This window comes from Acomys russatus, chromosome 1, assembly GCF_903995435.1.
Source record: "Acomys russatus chromosome 1, mAcoRus1.1, whole genome shotgun sequence".
Lineage (NCBI taxonomy): Eukaryota > Metazoa > Chordata > Mammalia > Rodentia > Muridae > Acomys > Acomys russatus.
In genome coordinates this window covers 66,564,507-66,577,590 of record NC_067137.1, presented here as the reverse complement: position 1 = coordinate 66,577,590, position 13,084 = coordinate 66,564,507, and the positions used below count along the sequence as shown (strand labels likewise).

Below are 13,084 nucleotides of genomic sequence, written 5' to 3'. Positions count from 1 at the left end.
AAGATCTTCAGGCAGGAACAGGGTCAGAATGTCTGACAAACAAGGAGGATTCTAGCAAACCAATTAGCTGAGTGAAAGACAAAGGGCAAATGCCACCGAGATGGCTGAAAAGAGGTAAATATCTCATAGCAAAGAGTTCCATAGTCCACAACAAGGAACTTAGACACTATTATGCACACAGTAGGAAGTTACTGAGAGGGAAAAAGCAAAAAGACAGCTTTAGATGCTTTGCTGAAATGTAATATTGCTGGCAATGGAAAGAAGCAATTAGGGCGTGGGGGGATACTTTGGGGTGATAATCTATACTGTCAGTCAACTGGATATAAAGCTACTGAAAAGAATACATTTTGGTGGTTTGTTCTTTATTTTCTGAAACAAGGTCTCATTCTGTAGCCTAGGTTAACTGCAAACGTGTAGTAATCCTCCTGCCTCAGCCTTCAGAGTCCTGGAATTACAAGAATGTACTACCACACTGGCTGAGAAAGATAACGATTAAGCCTGGAATAACTGATTTGGGTGGATGGTGGTGCCAAATATATACTCATCAGTCTAAAGCCATGAATACGTAATTTCTATTTATCATTATCTATGCAATGCCTTTCTTTTAAAAACATGTATGAGTATTCACCTGCAGGCATGTATGTGCCCCATGTGAGTGTCTATTGCCCTCAGGGGCCTGAGAGGAGCATCAGATCCTCTAGATGTGGAGTTCAAATAGTTGTGAGCTACTGTGTGGGTGTGGGAGCTAAACTCAGGTCCTCTGCAAAAGCCGCAAGAGTTCTTACCCACCAGGCCATCTCTCTACTGCCCTTCTCTTTTGGATTGAGTCTTCCTATGTAGCCCAGGTTGGCCTAGCACTCAATGCCCTCCAACTCACAATCCTCCTGCCTCAGCCTTCTGAGTGCTGAGATTAGAGAAGGTTGAAATATGGAAAAGAAAGGGTCATGAGGTGGCTCAGTGGTCACATGGTAAAAGGAGGAAACCGATTCTGGCAAGTTGTTCTCCACAAGAGCACAGAGACATGCACATTTCACACATGGAAAATAAGTTAAAATGTAAAACACCATACAAGATGCATCTGCAAATTGAGAAAATAAGTTCACAACTTTGTTCTTTTTGAGACAGGCTCTCACTATGTAGCCCTGGCTATCCTACAATTAACAGAGATTCACCTGCCTCTGCTTCCTGAGTGCTGGGATTAAAGGCAGATGCCACCATGATCCACTATTTTGTTTATTGGTTTTTCTCAAGACAGGGTTTCTCTGTGTAACCACCCTGGCTGTCCTAGAACTTGCTCTGTAGACCAGGCTGGCCTCAAACTCAGAGATCCACCTGCCTCTGTCTCCCGAGTGCTAAAATTAAAGGTGTGTGCCACCGCTCCTGGCTCTGCTATTTTATTTTTAAGTGTGTGTGTGTGTGTGTACATGCACTTGAGTGCAGGTGTCCAAGGAGTCCAGGAGTCAGATCCTCTGCAGCTGCAGTGACAGGCAGTGACAGCCACCTGATGTGGATACTGGAAACAGCTTGGATGCACTGAACCATCTTTCCAGCCCCAAGGTTGTTTTCTTAATTTCTTAATTTCTGTTACCCTTAAGATGTACGGTCTAAGATCAAGCTGTGTGATCAGAGCAAAGCTCCCTAGACAACAAATATCAGATTCTTTTCTCACCATTGTGCTCACCGAGCATATCAGACACATAATTAACCAGTAAGGGGAAGTATGGAGGTAGAGGCAGGATAGTCAGAAGTTCAAGGTCACAGTTGGATACCTAGTGAGTTAATGGCCAGTCTAGTCTACTCAAGACTCTTGTCTAGAAAGCAAGACAAAACAATATGCTTAACAACAGTGTGTCCTTTAGTAACATGAGATCATCTGCCTCTGCCTCCTGAAGCCTGAGCTCACAGGTATACCATCATACCCACTTAAGTTGTGTCTGTTTTCCTCCTGTGGAGCTGGGATAGAAATCTCACCACACACATGCTATGTAAGTTCTCTCCACTGAGCTTAGGCTCACCGTGAAACAGTTTCTTCATACTGTTTTATTTTGTCTTGTGTTTTTAATAGTACTGACTTTGATTCTTTTTTTTTTTTTTTCCTTCTACAATGTATCAGTCTGACCTGAGCCTGATGTGGTCACACAAAGGAGAATTCAGTGGTATAAAGGATGCAGAAGATACAGTTACCGTGACTAATCTATATGGATGACAAGGGGAGCTACAGCTGAACAATAGCAGACGCTACTCCGGAGCAACCAGTAGTCAGGATGTGTGCAGGAGGGAATAAATTTTTTTTTTTTTTTTTTAGCTGTTGTCTTTATTTTTAATTTGTCGTTGTTTGGTTTCTGTTTTTCAAAACAGGGTTTCTTTGTGTGGCCTTGGCTATCCTGGACTCAGTTTGTAGATCAGGCTTGACCTGAACCTCACAGTAATCTCTCTGCCTCTGCCTCCCAAGTGCTGGAATTAAAGGTCTATGCCACCTCGCCTGCCTTTAAGTATTTTTTATTTTTAACTTTGTATTGATTCTTTATGAATTTTATATCATGCACCCTAATCCCACTCGTCTCCCCATTTCTTCATATCCACCCTCCACGTTTGCAACCTCCCTCTATAAAAGAAAATAAAATATAAAACAAAACAAAAACCCCATCTCCTCGCGGGAGCTGTAGTGTGTCCTGTATCCTGCGGTGTACCTTTTTGACCACACATCTCTACTTGCAATGATTCATTGGTCTGATTCAGGATCCAGTACTGACTTCAATTCCTAATTAAGTATTATTCGACTATCTGGCCTAGACTGAGTCTAATATTAAGGTAGAACTCAGTATTTCTTTTCTTTTTTTTTTTTCTTTCCTTCTTTTAAGACAAGAGTTCTTCTACATAGCAGACCAAGCTGGCCTCAAATTCAGAGATCCACCTGTGTCTGTCTCCTAAATGCTGGGATTACCTAACATGAATGGCCTAGAATTTAGCATTTTTCATTGTCATGAATGACAGGAAAAAAAACCTTAAGCTATCAGATAAAGACCTACAGACAAACAAGAATTACTGCTCCATTTGGGAGTTCACTTGAATAGTAATCACGAGCATAGCTGCACTTGTGAAGCACATGCACCCAGAGCTGGCATATATGGAGTCACTAAATCTTCACAACACGTTTCAGAGCTGGGAACCATTCTGTTCTCTTTCTACAGACTGGAAAACAGCCCAGGGTGGCCTTTAACTTGCTATGCAAGCAAGGATCGCCTTGAATTTCTGTTCCCTCCTGCCTCCACTTCTAAAGTGCCAGGATTACAGGTGTGTGCCACCACACCTGGCTTACGAGGTGCTGGGGATGGGAGTGAGGGCTTTGTGCATTCTAGAGAAGCACCCTACCAACCAAGTCACGTCTCCCACACAGAAGATCTACTCTTAATTTCAAAACTAAAATGCCATTTATGAGATGATTAGAAAACCTAGAAGACTACTTTTGAAAACCTAGAAAGTACCCCAGAGGGCTCACAAGGGTGCTGTGCTGGTTGGCTTTTGTTCTCTGTCTCTTTGTCTCTTTTTCCAAACATGTGACAGGACCATTCATATAGAGATTTATTTATTTATTTATTTATTTATTTTGACAGGCTAGTGACATACCTTCTTTGACATCCTACTTTCCTCAAAAAACTTAGTCCAATTTAGATTATATCAGGCAAGCTAACTGTTAGTGCATTGTGGAAAGCTGAAAACCAAATTCAAGGCAAAATAGTGTGAAACTACAATATTTCACGTATCAGATGTGACATTCCTAAATGAGCCCATCAAAGCTGAATTCTTCCAAGGCCATTTGGCAGGAACTGCACTCTTCATTTTCTGTCTTGCCTTTGTCAACAGGCATCTCTCCCAGGTCCTTAAGTGACAAATATACCATAAGCGACAAAGATACGTTCAAATTCCTCTCTGGCAAGAGAATCAGGAGTTTGAGGCCAGTCACAAAGCTAAATTACTAACTACCTCGTCCTTAAACAAACAAAGACAACAGAATACAAATTCCATTTGTGACTTTTGAAAATAAAGGTTTTGCTTTTATGTTTTGTTTTGTTTTTTCGAGACTGGGTCTCTCTGTGTCACCCTGGTTGTTGTGGACTCACTTTATAGACCAGGCTGGTCTGGAACTCACAGAGATCTGCCTGCCTCTGCCTCCTGAATGCTGGGATAAAATAAAGGTTTTTAAATGCATAATTTGTCATTAAGAATGTGGGTGAAAAAATAAATGAAAAAAAAAAAAAAAGATATTGCTGTAAATTGAAGTTGTCCTTTGCTTGTGCCTATGAGCTTTTTTCAGCTTCCACAGATTCTTTTCTCTGTTGTGGGAGGAGGGCACAGGGTGGTGGGCAGGTGCAGGGGAGGGGAAGATGAGCGGGATGGGGAACCAATAAAAAGTTGAAAGAAAGAAAGAATTAGAGCCTTCAGCTGCAGAAGAGTGGCATAAATCACCAATCACCACAGCCACAGCTGAAAGTCAGGCTCTCTCTACAACCTAATTTTACTGGTCTGGTTGTTTTCTGGGTGTTTATTGTACAAAATTACCTTTAATTCTCTTCCTTCTTTTTTTTTTTTTTTTTCTTTCCTTTTTCTTTTTTTCCTCAGTTTTGTTTTTTAGTTTTGTTTTGTTTTTTTGGTTTTTTTGTTCTTTTCAATACAGGGTTTCTCTGTATAGCCTTGGCTGTCCTGGACTTACTTTGTAGACCAAGCCTGGCCTCAAACTCACAGAGGGCCTCCTGCCTCTGCCTCTCGAGTGCTGGGATTACAGGCGTGCGCCACCACACCTGTACTAATCCCATTGCTGCTATGAAAAAGCATGCTCACAGAAGGGAGCACTTGGGACAGAGAGGCAGAAGGAGCTGTGTAAGTTCAGGCCAGTTTTGCTCTAAAAAGAGAGACTATCTCAAAAAGAAAAGATTGGGGAAAAAAAAATCATAGTAGTCTTATTTGAAACTGCTAGCACATTTATAAATTGATAAAAAAACAAACAAACAAACAAAAAAACCAAAACAACCCAAATAATTACCCAGTGAGAAAACAACTATATAGGTTAATTCATGAGTGCATCATGTGTGGAGAAAACAAGAGATAACGAGTACCTAGCATCTCAACATCATATCTTGGTATATTCCTTTTCAAATTAGAGAGGTAAGAGGCCAAGAGAAAGCAGAGGTCAGGAGAAAGCCAGCTGAGGGCCATGCAAAAAGGGCAGAACTGTTTCTACAGGAGTAACAAAATAAACCATACTTACAATTTGAGACTCACGGCCCTTAGGAAACATTTTTGCAACATTGAGTCCGTCAATAACAATATCAAAAGGAGGACGGGAGTTCACAAAGCTCTCGAATCTCTTCAGTTCCTAAAAGGGCAAAGTAAGAGGAAACATCAACTGGAGTTAAGGGTTGCGGATGCAGGTCAGTTGGTAGAGCCCTGGTCTATGCTCTGTCTAAGAGTCAGAGGCTGGGATGTGGGTCAGCGCTGGTCTATGCTCTGTCTGAGAGTCAGGGGCTGGGACGTGGGTCAGCGCTGGTCTATGCTCTGTCTGAGAGTCAGGGGCTAAGGATGTGGGTCAGCGCTGGTCTATACTCTGTCTGAGAGTCAGGGGCTGGGATGTGGGTCAGCGCTGGTCTATACTCTGTCTGAGAGTCAGGGGCTGGGATGTGGGTCAGCGCTGGTCTATACTCTGTCTGAGAGTCAGGGGCTGGGATGTGGGTCAGCGCTGGTCTATACTCTGTCTGAGAGTCAGGGGCTGGGATGTGGGTCAGCGCTGGTCTATACACTGTCTGAGAGTCAGGGGCTGGGATGTGGGTTACCGCTGGTCTACGCTCTGTCTGAGAGTCAGGGGCTGAGGATGTGGGTCAGTGCTGGTCTATACTCTGTCTGAGAGTCAGGGGCTGAGGATGTGGGTTAGCGCTGGTCTACTCTGCCTGAAGCGTTGGGTTTGATCCACAGCACTGTCTAACTAGGTATGTCACTCGACCCAGAGAAGTGGAGGCAGGAGAAGTAGAAAGTTCTAGTTCATCCTCAGTAACACAAGGAATTTGGGCCAGCCCAAGACAGAGAAGACGCTGTCTCAGAGCAAACAGATCTTAAAAGAACTAGATCAGAGAACTAGACAAAGACTTCACTGTAACCATGCTGAGGTGAGTTAGTATTATTTTGGTAACTGAAAATACTCCTCTCATAAAAAAACGCATCCTCCTCCCCACACCCCCACTCCAGAATTCCAAAATGAAGTCTATAAAGGGCTGCATTCAGATGCCATCTGCACAGCTATCCAGGGTTCTCCCGTCTCTTAGTGCTCTCCCCTCACAGGACATCGTGATATACAGCTTCATTTGAGGCAATCAGACAAGATCTGCACATGACCCATGCAGTCATGAAGAGACTGGAATACTGAAAAATTCAAGTCCTGTTCTGTAAGCCAAGAGAAGTGAACAGTTCCCTGGCAACTATGGTGAGAGAACGTGGATCTAGATTATTACATTTTTACTTATTTATATTTTTTGGTGGCACACATCTTTAACCCTAGCACCCTGAAGGTAGATACAATTAGATCTCTATAAATTTGAGGCCAACCTGGTTACATAGGAAGTTTTGAGCTAGCTAGGGCTACACAGTGAGACTGTCTAAAAAAAAAAAAAAAAAAAAAAAAAAAATTTTTTTTTTTTTTTTGCCCTTGAATTTCATTTTTTGAAACAAACCTTGTTTCTCTATAGCTCAGGCTGGTCTCAGTATGTACTCTGGGCTGGCCCTGAATGCAGACTCCTCCTGCTTCTGCCTGTGGGCTCTGAAATCACAAGTATGTGCCATTACTACTATTCTATGCTTACTACTTTATAAAGAAGAAAGCCCTCTACTTTACTGGAGCTTAATGTGAGCACAAATTAAATAAACTGTGCTAAATGTCAGATGAGAGGACTGCTATGGAGGGAAAAGAAGGGGGAAACCCCACACTGGTAACAACAGAATTTGTCTGTTGTACTGGAATGCCCAATAGTAATAATAGAAACCCCAGATTAAAAGCTAACCACAGAATCAAAGCGGACAGAAACTGGACAGTGCATGACACTGTAAAAGTCAGTACATGTCTGAAAATTATTTGGCACTATTTCTACCTCAAAAGCTGGAGCCCAACTGGGCTTGAAGGTAAACACAGTCTCTAGTGAGGCTCCCTGCCTTGTTGTTGTTGTACTGGGGTTAAACTCAAGGCCTTCTGCCTGCTAGGAAAGACCTTGCTCTAAAGCTGAGCCACATCCCCAACAAGTGGATCTGTGATTTCCGAGAATAAAGAATAAAAAAACAGAATTGAGCCAAGTGGTGGCGGTGCACGCCTTTAATTTCAGCACTCAGGAGGCAGAAGCAGGGGGATCGCTGTAAGTTCGAGGCCAGGCTGGTCTACAAAGCAAGTCCAGGACAGCCAAGGCTAAACAGAGAATCCCTGTCTCGAAAAACAAAACCAACAAAACACAGTAGAATTGGAGGTGCATGCCTGAAATCCCAGCACTGCAGATGAGGCTGGAGAATCACCATGGACAAGGCTAGGTACATTCAAAGTTTCAGGATAGTCTGTCCCACAAAAGCAAATAAAATCAAACCAAGGGGGCTGGAGAGGTGGCTCAGCGGTTAAGAGAACTGCCTGCTCTTCCAGAGGTCCTGAGTTCAATTCCCAGTAACCACATGGTGGCTTACAACCATCTATAATGAGACCTGGTGCCCTCTTCTGGTGGGCAGGCACACACATAGACAGAACACTGTATATATAAAAATAAATCTTAAAACAAAAAAATCCAATAATCCAAAACCCAAAACCTCAGTATGTATAAGGGAGCTGGGGCTGGGCTTAAATATTTATTGAAAAGAGAGAAATGCCAATAACCGCTGATCTACTTTTGTTTGTTTGTTTGTTTGTTTGTTTCTAAGACAGGGTTTCTCTGTGTAGCATTGGATCTCCTGGACCCTTTGCAGACCAGGTTGGCCTTGAACTCACAGTGATCCACCTACCTCTGACAGGGTCTCACTATGTAGCACAAGCTGGCCTGGAACTCCCTATGTATTGCAGGCTGGCCTCAAACTCTGTCATGGATGCTGGGTTTAAAGGCGTGCACCACCACACCTGGCTTGCCTTTTCTCTAACAAGTCAGAGAAGCAGGCTCTCTAGAAATGACCGAATGACCTGAACAATGGAAATATCGATGGACACATTAATATGAAAGGGGAGAATTTTTCAGGAGGTTCTACTTCTGGACAAAGGACTACAGGCAATTGATGTTTACTGGGACAAGAGGAATTAGTTTCTCCCATGGGCAAGCCCTCTTATTGGTTGTCCAATGCAGAGTCCAAGTCAGCCTTAAACCACATACACACAAGCAACAAAAATGGACTGAGCAGGATATATTTATACATATTTGTGCATACATATGTTCCATACAACAATACCAAAGAAAAAGAGGCTATGGACTTGATAGTAAAACATGAGTGAAAATATAACCACAAAGGAATTGTAAATATGATTTACAAGCAGAGGCTATTAGCACAAATTTTGGCAGGGATCAGGCCGGTAAAATAAATACTAACATTGGCTAAAAAAAACCCAAGATGGTGCAGTGGGTAAGGGTGCTTGTTGCTTACCCTGACCATCAGAGTTCAACTTCCAGAATCCACATGGTGGAAAAAGAAAACTGACCCAAGTTTTTTTGTGAGTTATGTTCTGATCTTTCAGAAGCACGAGGACATGGCTTTGAAAGTAGATCTGTATGGGCATGGTGGTGCACACCTGTAATCCCAGAACTTGGGAGGCAAAGATGGGCAGGTCTATGTGAGGTTCAGGCTGCGTAGTGAGACCCTGACTCAAAAACATACAAAACAAGCAAAAACAAAATAACAAATGGAGTGGTGATGCACACCTGCCATTTCAGCACTCTGGAGGTAGAGATGGGAAGATGAGGCGTTTAAGGTCATCCATGTGCATAGTTTGAAAACATCTGGATTACATGACAGGTTTTCTTTCTCCCTTCCATTCCTCCTTCCTTTATTGGAGGGCGGGGACCTGAGACAAAAGAGTTTCTCTGTGTAGTCCTAGCTGTCCTGGAACTCGCTCTGTAGACCAGGCTGGCTTTAAACTCAAGAGACTGGCCCAGTGATAGATTTTTCATAAATAAGTAAATAATAGCTGGGCAAAAATTCAAGGTTATCCTCTGCTACATAGAGAATCTGAGGTTAGCCTGAGCTGTATGAGACCCTGTGCCCTAAAAAAATATATATATAAATAAATAAATAAATAATAAAAAGGTATATCTTGGATTTAAATTAAGAAAAAAGGAGAAAGAAATGCTTGCTTGAAATGTATTTAAAAATGTAAAATGAACTCTAAAACAATCCTAAGTTTTGAATTCTTTACCTTATCCAAGTTCACATTAGAAACAATGAAGCAGAACTGTTGTTGCGACTGTAACAGAGTAAATGCAAACTAAGTGATGCAAGCAACTAACCGGAATTTTTAAAATGACACATTTCCTTTGCTCCAGGGCAAAGGAAAAAGCTGATTTATAATTACGTGAGTCTTAAGTCCCACATGGCAGAACCTAACTCTACTTACAATTCTCCTAAGATAACAAATTGAGCAAGAGTTTTTTCTTGGTTAGTGAAGATGCTAAAATTCTTAATAAACAAACTTTCTAGTTTCATGCCTATAAGCCAGTACTTGAGAGGCTGTGGTGTGTTCCAAGGTAGTGAACTTCAGGCCAGTCTAAGATACAGAGTGCGACCCTGTCTTAAAAAGAAAAAAAATCAAACAAGAAAATAAGGCACAAATTATAAGCTTTCTCTTCTCCCTTTCTTTTTTTTCAGGTTTGTCATGTGTGTATGAGCGTTTGCCTACATGTGGGCACGTGGACCACATGCTTGCCTGGTGACTGAGGAGGACAGAAAAGGGCTTTGGATCGTCCAGGACTGGAGTTGTAGGTGGTGAGCCACCACGTGGGTGCTGCGAACTGAACCCAAGCCCTCTGGATGTGCTATTAGCTGCTGAGCCTCCCTATTAAATTGAAAGGGATCATCCATGCACATAATGGTTTACTTCTGTTCTTAAATTCTGATACAGAAGTCTCTCATTTGTCTAGCTAGTGTCTTGTTCCAGAAGGGCAACTTGGGGATATGGAGATACACCAATCAAAACAAAAAGAAGCCCTGGCTGCCCTGATATACAGACCAGGTTGGCCTTGAACTCACAGACAGCTGCCTGTCTCTGCCTCTGCCTCCTGAGTGAAGACCAAGGATCTTAACATGTATCAATGTAAGCCGGGCAGTGGTGGAGCACCGCTTTAATCCCAGCACTTGGGAGGGAGAGGCAGGCAGATTTCTATGAGTTTGAGGCTAGCCTAGTCTACAGAGCGAGTTCCAGCCAGAGCTGTTACAAAGAGAAACCCTGTCTCAAAAAACCATGTATCAAAGTATTGCAGACACAGTATTTTTTAAAACAAGGAGAAAGGAAATATTAAAACAACTGGCTTTAGTTATACTGAAAGTGGAAAAGCAGGGAAATATCAGCTATTTTGGACACAAGCAATTGTAGTGGATGTACACGTGTTTTTATTTTGATCCCAAGTGTGGCATGGGGAATGGACTTGTGAGAGAACAGGTGATGTTTATCCACTAGAAGATGAGCCACCTCCCGTAGGGGCTTGGTTTTTGCCAGCTGAAACACATCTTAATATACATGGGACCAAAACAGGAGGTGAGGGCTTTTTGGGTCTTGGTATTGTTTGGCTGTTCATTGCTCCACTTCGAGATGCTCCTAGAGAGAACCACTCCAGAGAAGGCTTCAGGGCTGCGGGTTCTGGCTGCTGTGCCAAGTTCCAACAGCAACTTCGGCTGAATTGCTGGTCAGCTGAAATCCTGCCGACTGCCAGGGGAATCGCTCCCAGGAAGGAAGTCCAAAAAGGTCTTCTTCTCCTGTTCCCATTAACCTCTTTTCTCTCCTATCTAGTGTAGGTCGCTTCGAAGGGGGAGGTGTAGGAATTAAAGAATCCCAAATAAAGTAGGCTTGGGAAAGGTCGAAGCCTACAGTACTGTAGTAGTCACAGGGGATGGAACAACTGTGGGAAATTAAAGAATCTCTCCTGACTTCTCACTAAATAAGTGTGAGCTTTCTACACTTTCTCTCTTGACAAGGTTTGAGAAAGGCTTATGTCCTCCAGCCTCTGCTTTAGCTGTCAAGCTCTAATGGGACTTCCTGGATTTGTCAACCTACACTAAGGCAGTCTCATGCTGTTACTGGGAGAGTTTTTCTCAGCTCTTGACTTAGTGAAGGAAATAATTCAGCTTTCAGACAGCCACAACGCAAACGCTACTCTAGTGAAGCACAGGCCCTTCACTCATGCACACATATATCACTTTGGAAACTGTCCTGGCACCTGAATTTCTGCTGTAGCAGGAGGAGCCTTAGCTATGGCTACAAGACAGTTTTGAGCATCAGGAGCTATAGCTACCAAGAAACACACCTGCGACTTCCTCATATCCAACTCCTTGTGTGCCTGTCTCAGGGTTAGAGACGATTTGGGGAACCATGTCCTGAAGAAGTCACATAATTTACACCTAATGTCTAAAGAAATTTTTTTTTAATTGGGGACTGGAGAGATGGCTCAGAGGTTGAGAGCACTAGCTGCTCTTCCAAAAAGGTCCTGAGATCAATTCCCAGCAACCACATGGTGGCTCACAACCATCTACAAGGAGATCTGGTGTCCTCTTCTGGCCTGCAGGTGCACATGCAGGCAGAACACTATATATAATAAATAAATCTTTTTTAAAAAATTGATGTCCCCATATTAGGAACATTAGTTGTAGGCTTCGACCTTTTCCAAACCCACTTTATTTGGGGTTCTTTAATTTCTTATACCTCCCTTCCAGCCCACCTACAGTAGATAGAGAAAAAAGGTTAATGGGAACAGAAGTAGATCTTTTTAGACTCCGTTCCTGGGAGTGATTCCCCTGGCATAGTCGGCAGGATTTCAGCAGACCAGCAATTCAGCCAAAGTCGCTGCTAGAACCTGGAACAGCAGCTGGAACCCAGAACCCCAAAGCATTCTCTGGAGCAGTTTTGTCTAGGAGCATCTCAAAGTAGAGCGATGAACAGCCAAACAATACCAAGACCCAAAAAAGCACCCGCCTCCTGTTTTGGTCCCATGTGTATGTATGTGTATATCTCAGAGTCTGTACTAGGATGTGTTTCAGCTGGCAAAAACCAAGCCCTCACACGAGGTGGTTCATCTTCTAGTGGATAAACATCACCTGTTCTCTCACAAGTCTGTTCCCCATCCTATACTTGGGATCAAAACAAAAACATGTATACATCTACTACACAGTATGATATCCCATTGGCCATGTAAATAAACCTTTTATGTATGTGTACTGTCATGCATATGCAGGTGCACATATGTGAAGGCTGGAGGACAAGTGTGGGCGTCATCCTCAGGAACGGCATCCACCTCTTTGACACAGGTCCCTCACTGGCCTGAACTCACCAATGAAGGCAGCAGGCCAGGGATCATCCTGTCCAGTTCCCAGTGCAGTAACACACAAGCACACCACCACATGCAGCATTTCTACATAGGTTGTGGAACACAGGCCAACTGGGCCTTTCTGTAACCCTGAAACCTTGTAATCTTATCTGAGTTATCAGTAAGATGAAAGAGGGAGGAAAAAGGCAAACAAAACAGGGGCTAGGCAGAAACCTGCAAGTCACTCCCAAAATGCCCTCCACTATTTTTTATTCAGGGGAGCTATTCTTTATTAAAAAGGACAATCAGAGGCAGGGGAGATAGTTCAACGTGCCACAGAAGCATAAGGCCCGGAGTTTAGGACCAGAGCACCCAAATAAATGCCAGATAGGCTTGGTGGCCTCCTGTAATGTCAACACTCAGAAGACAGAGACTGGAGATCCAGGAAGCAAGCTGGCTAGCCAGACTGGCCAAACCAGAGAGCTTGGGACTCAGAAAGTAAGGTGGAGAACAATCAAGGAAGACATCTGACACCAGCCTCTGCACCCCTCCCACCAGCATACACTGTACAA

General features: G+C 43.2%; 1 protein-coding gene across 2 annotated transcripts in view; it reads right to left on the bottom strand.

Moving 5' to 3' along the window:
• The window catches only part of Prorp (protein only RNase P catalytic subunit), an 84,948-nt gene that overhangs the window by 47,400 nt on the left and 24,464 nt on the right, over positions 1-13,084 (bottom strand). For both annotated transcript variants that reach the window (XM_051146243.1, XM_051146254.1), the window contains one exon: positions 5,267-5,374. In XM_051146243.1, the coding sequence (XP_051002200.1) occupies positions 5,267-5,374 (108 nt within the window). The remainder of the gene's footprint in view (positions 1-5,266; positions 5,375-13,084) is intronic.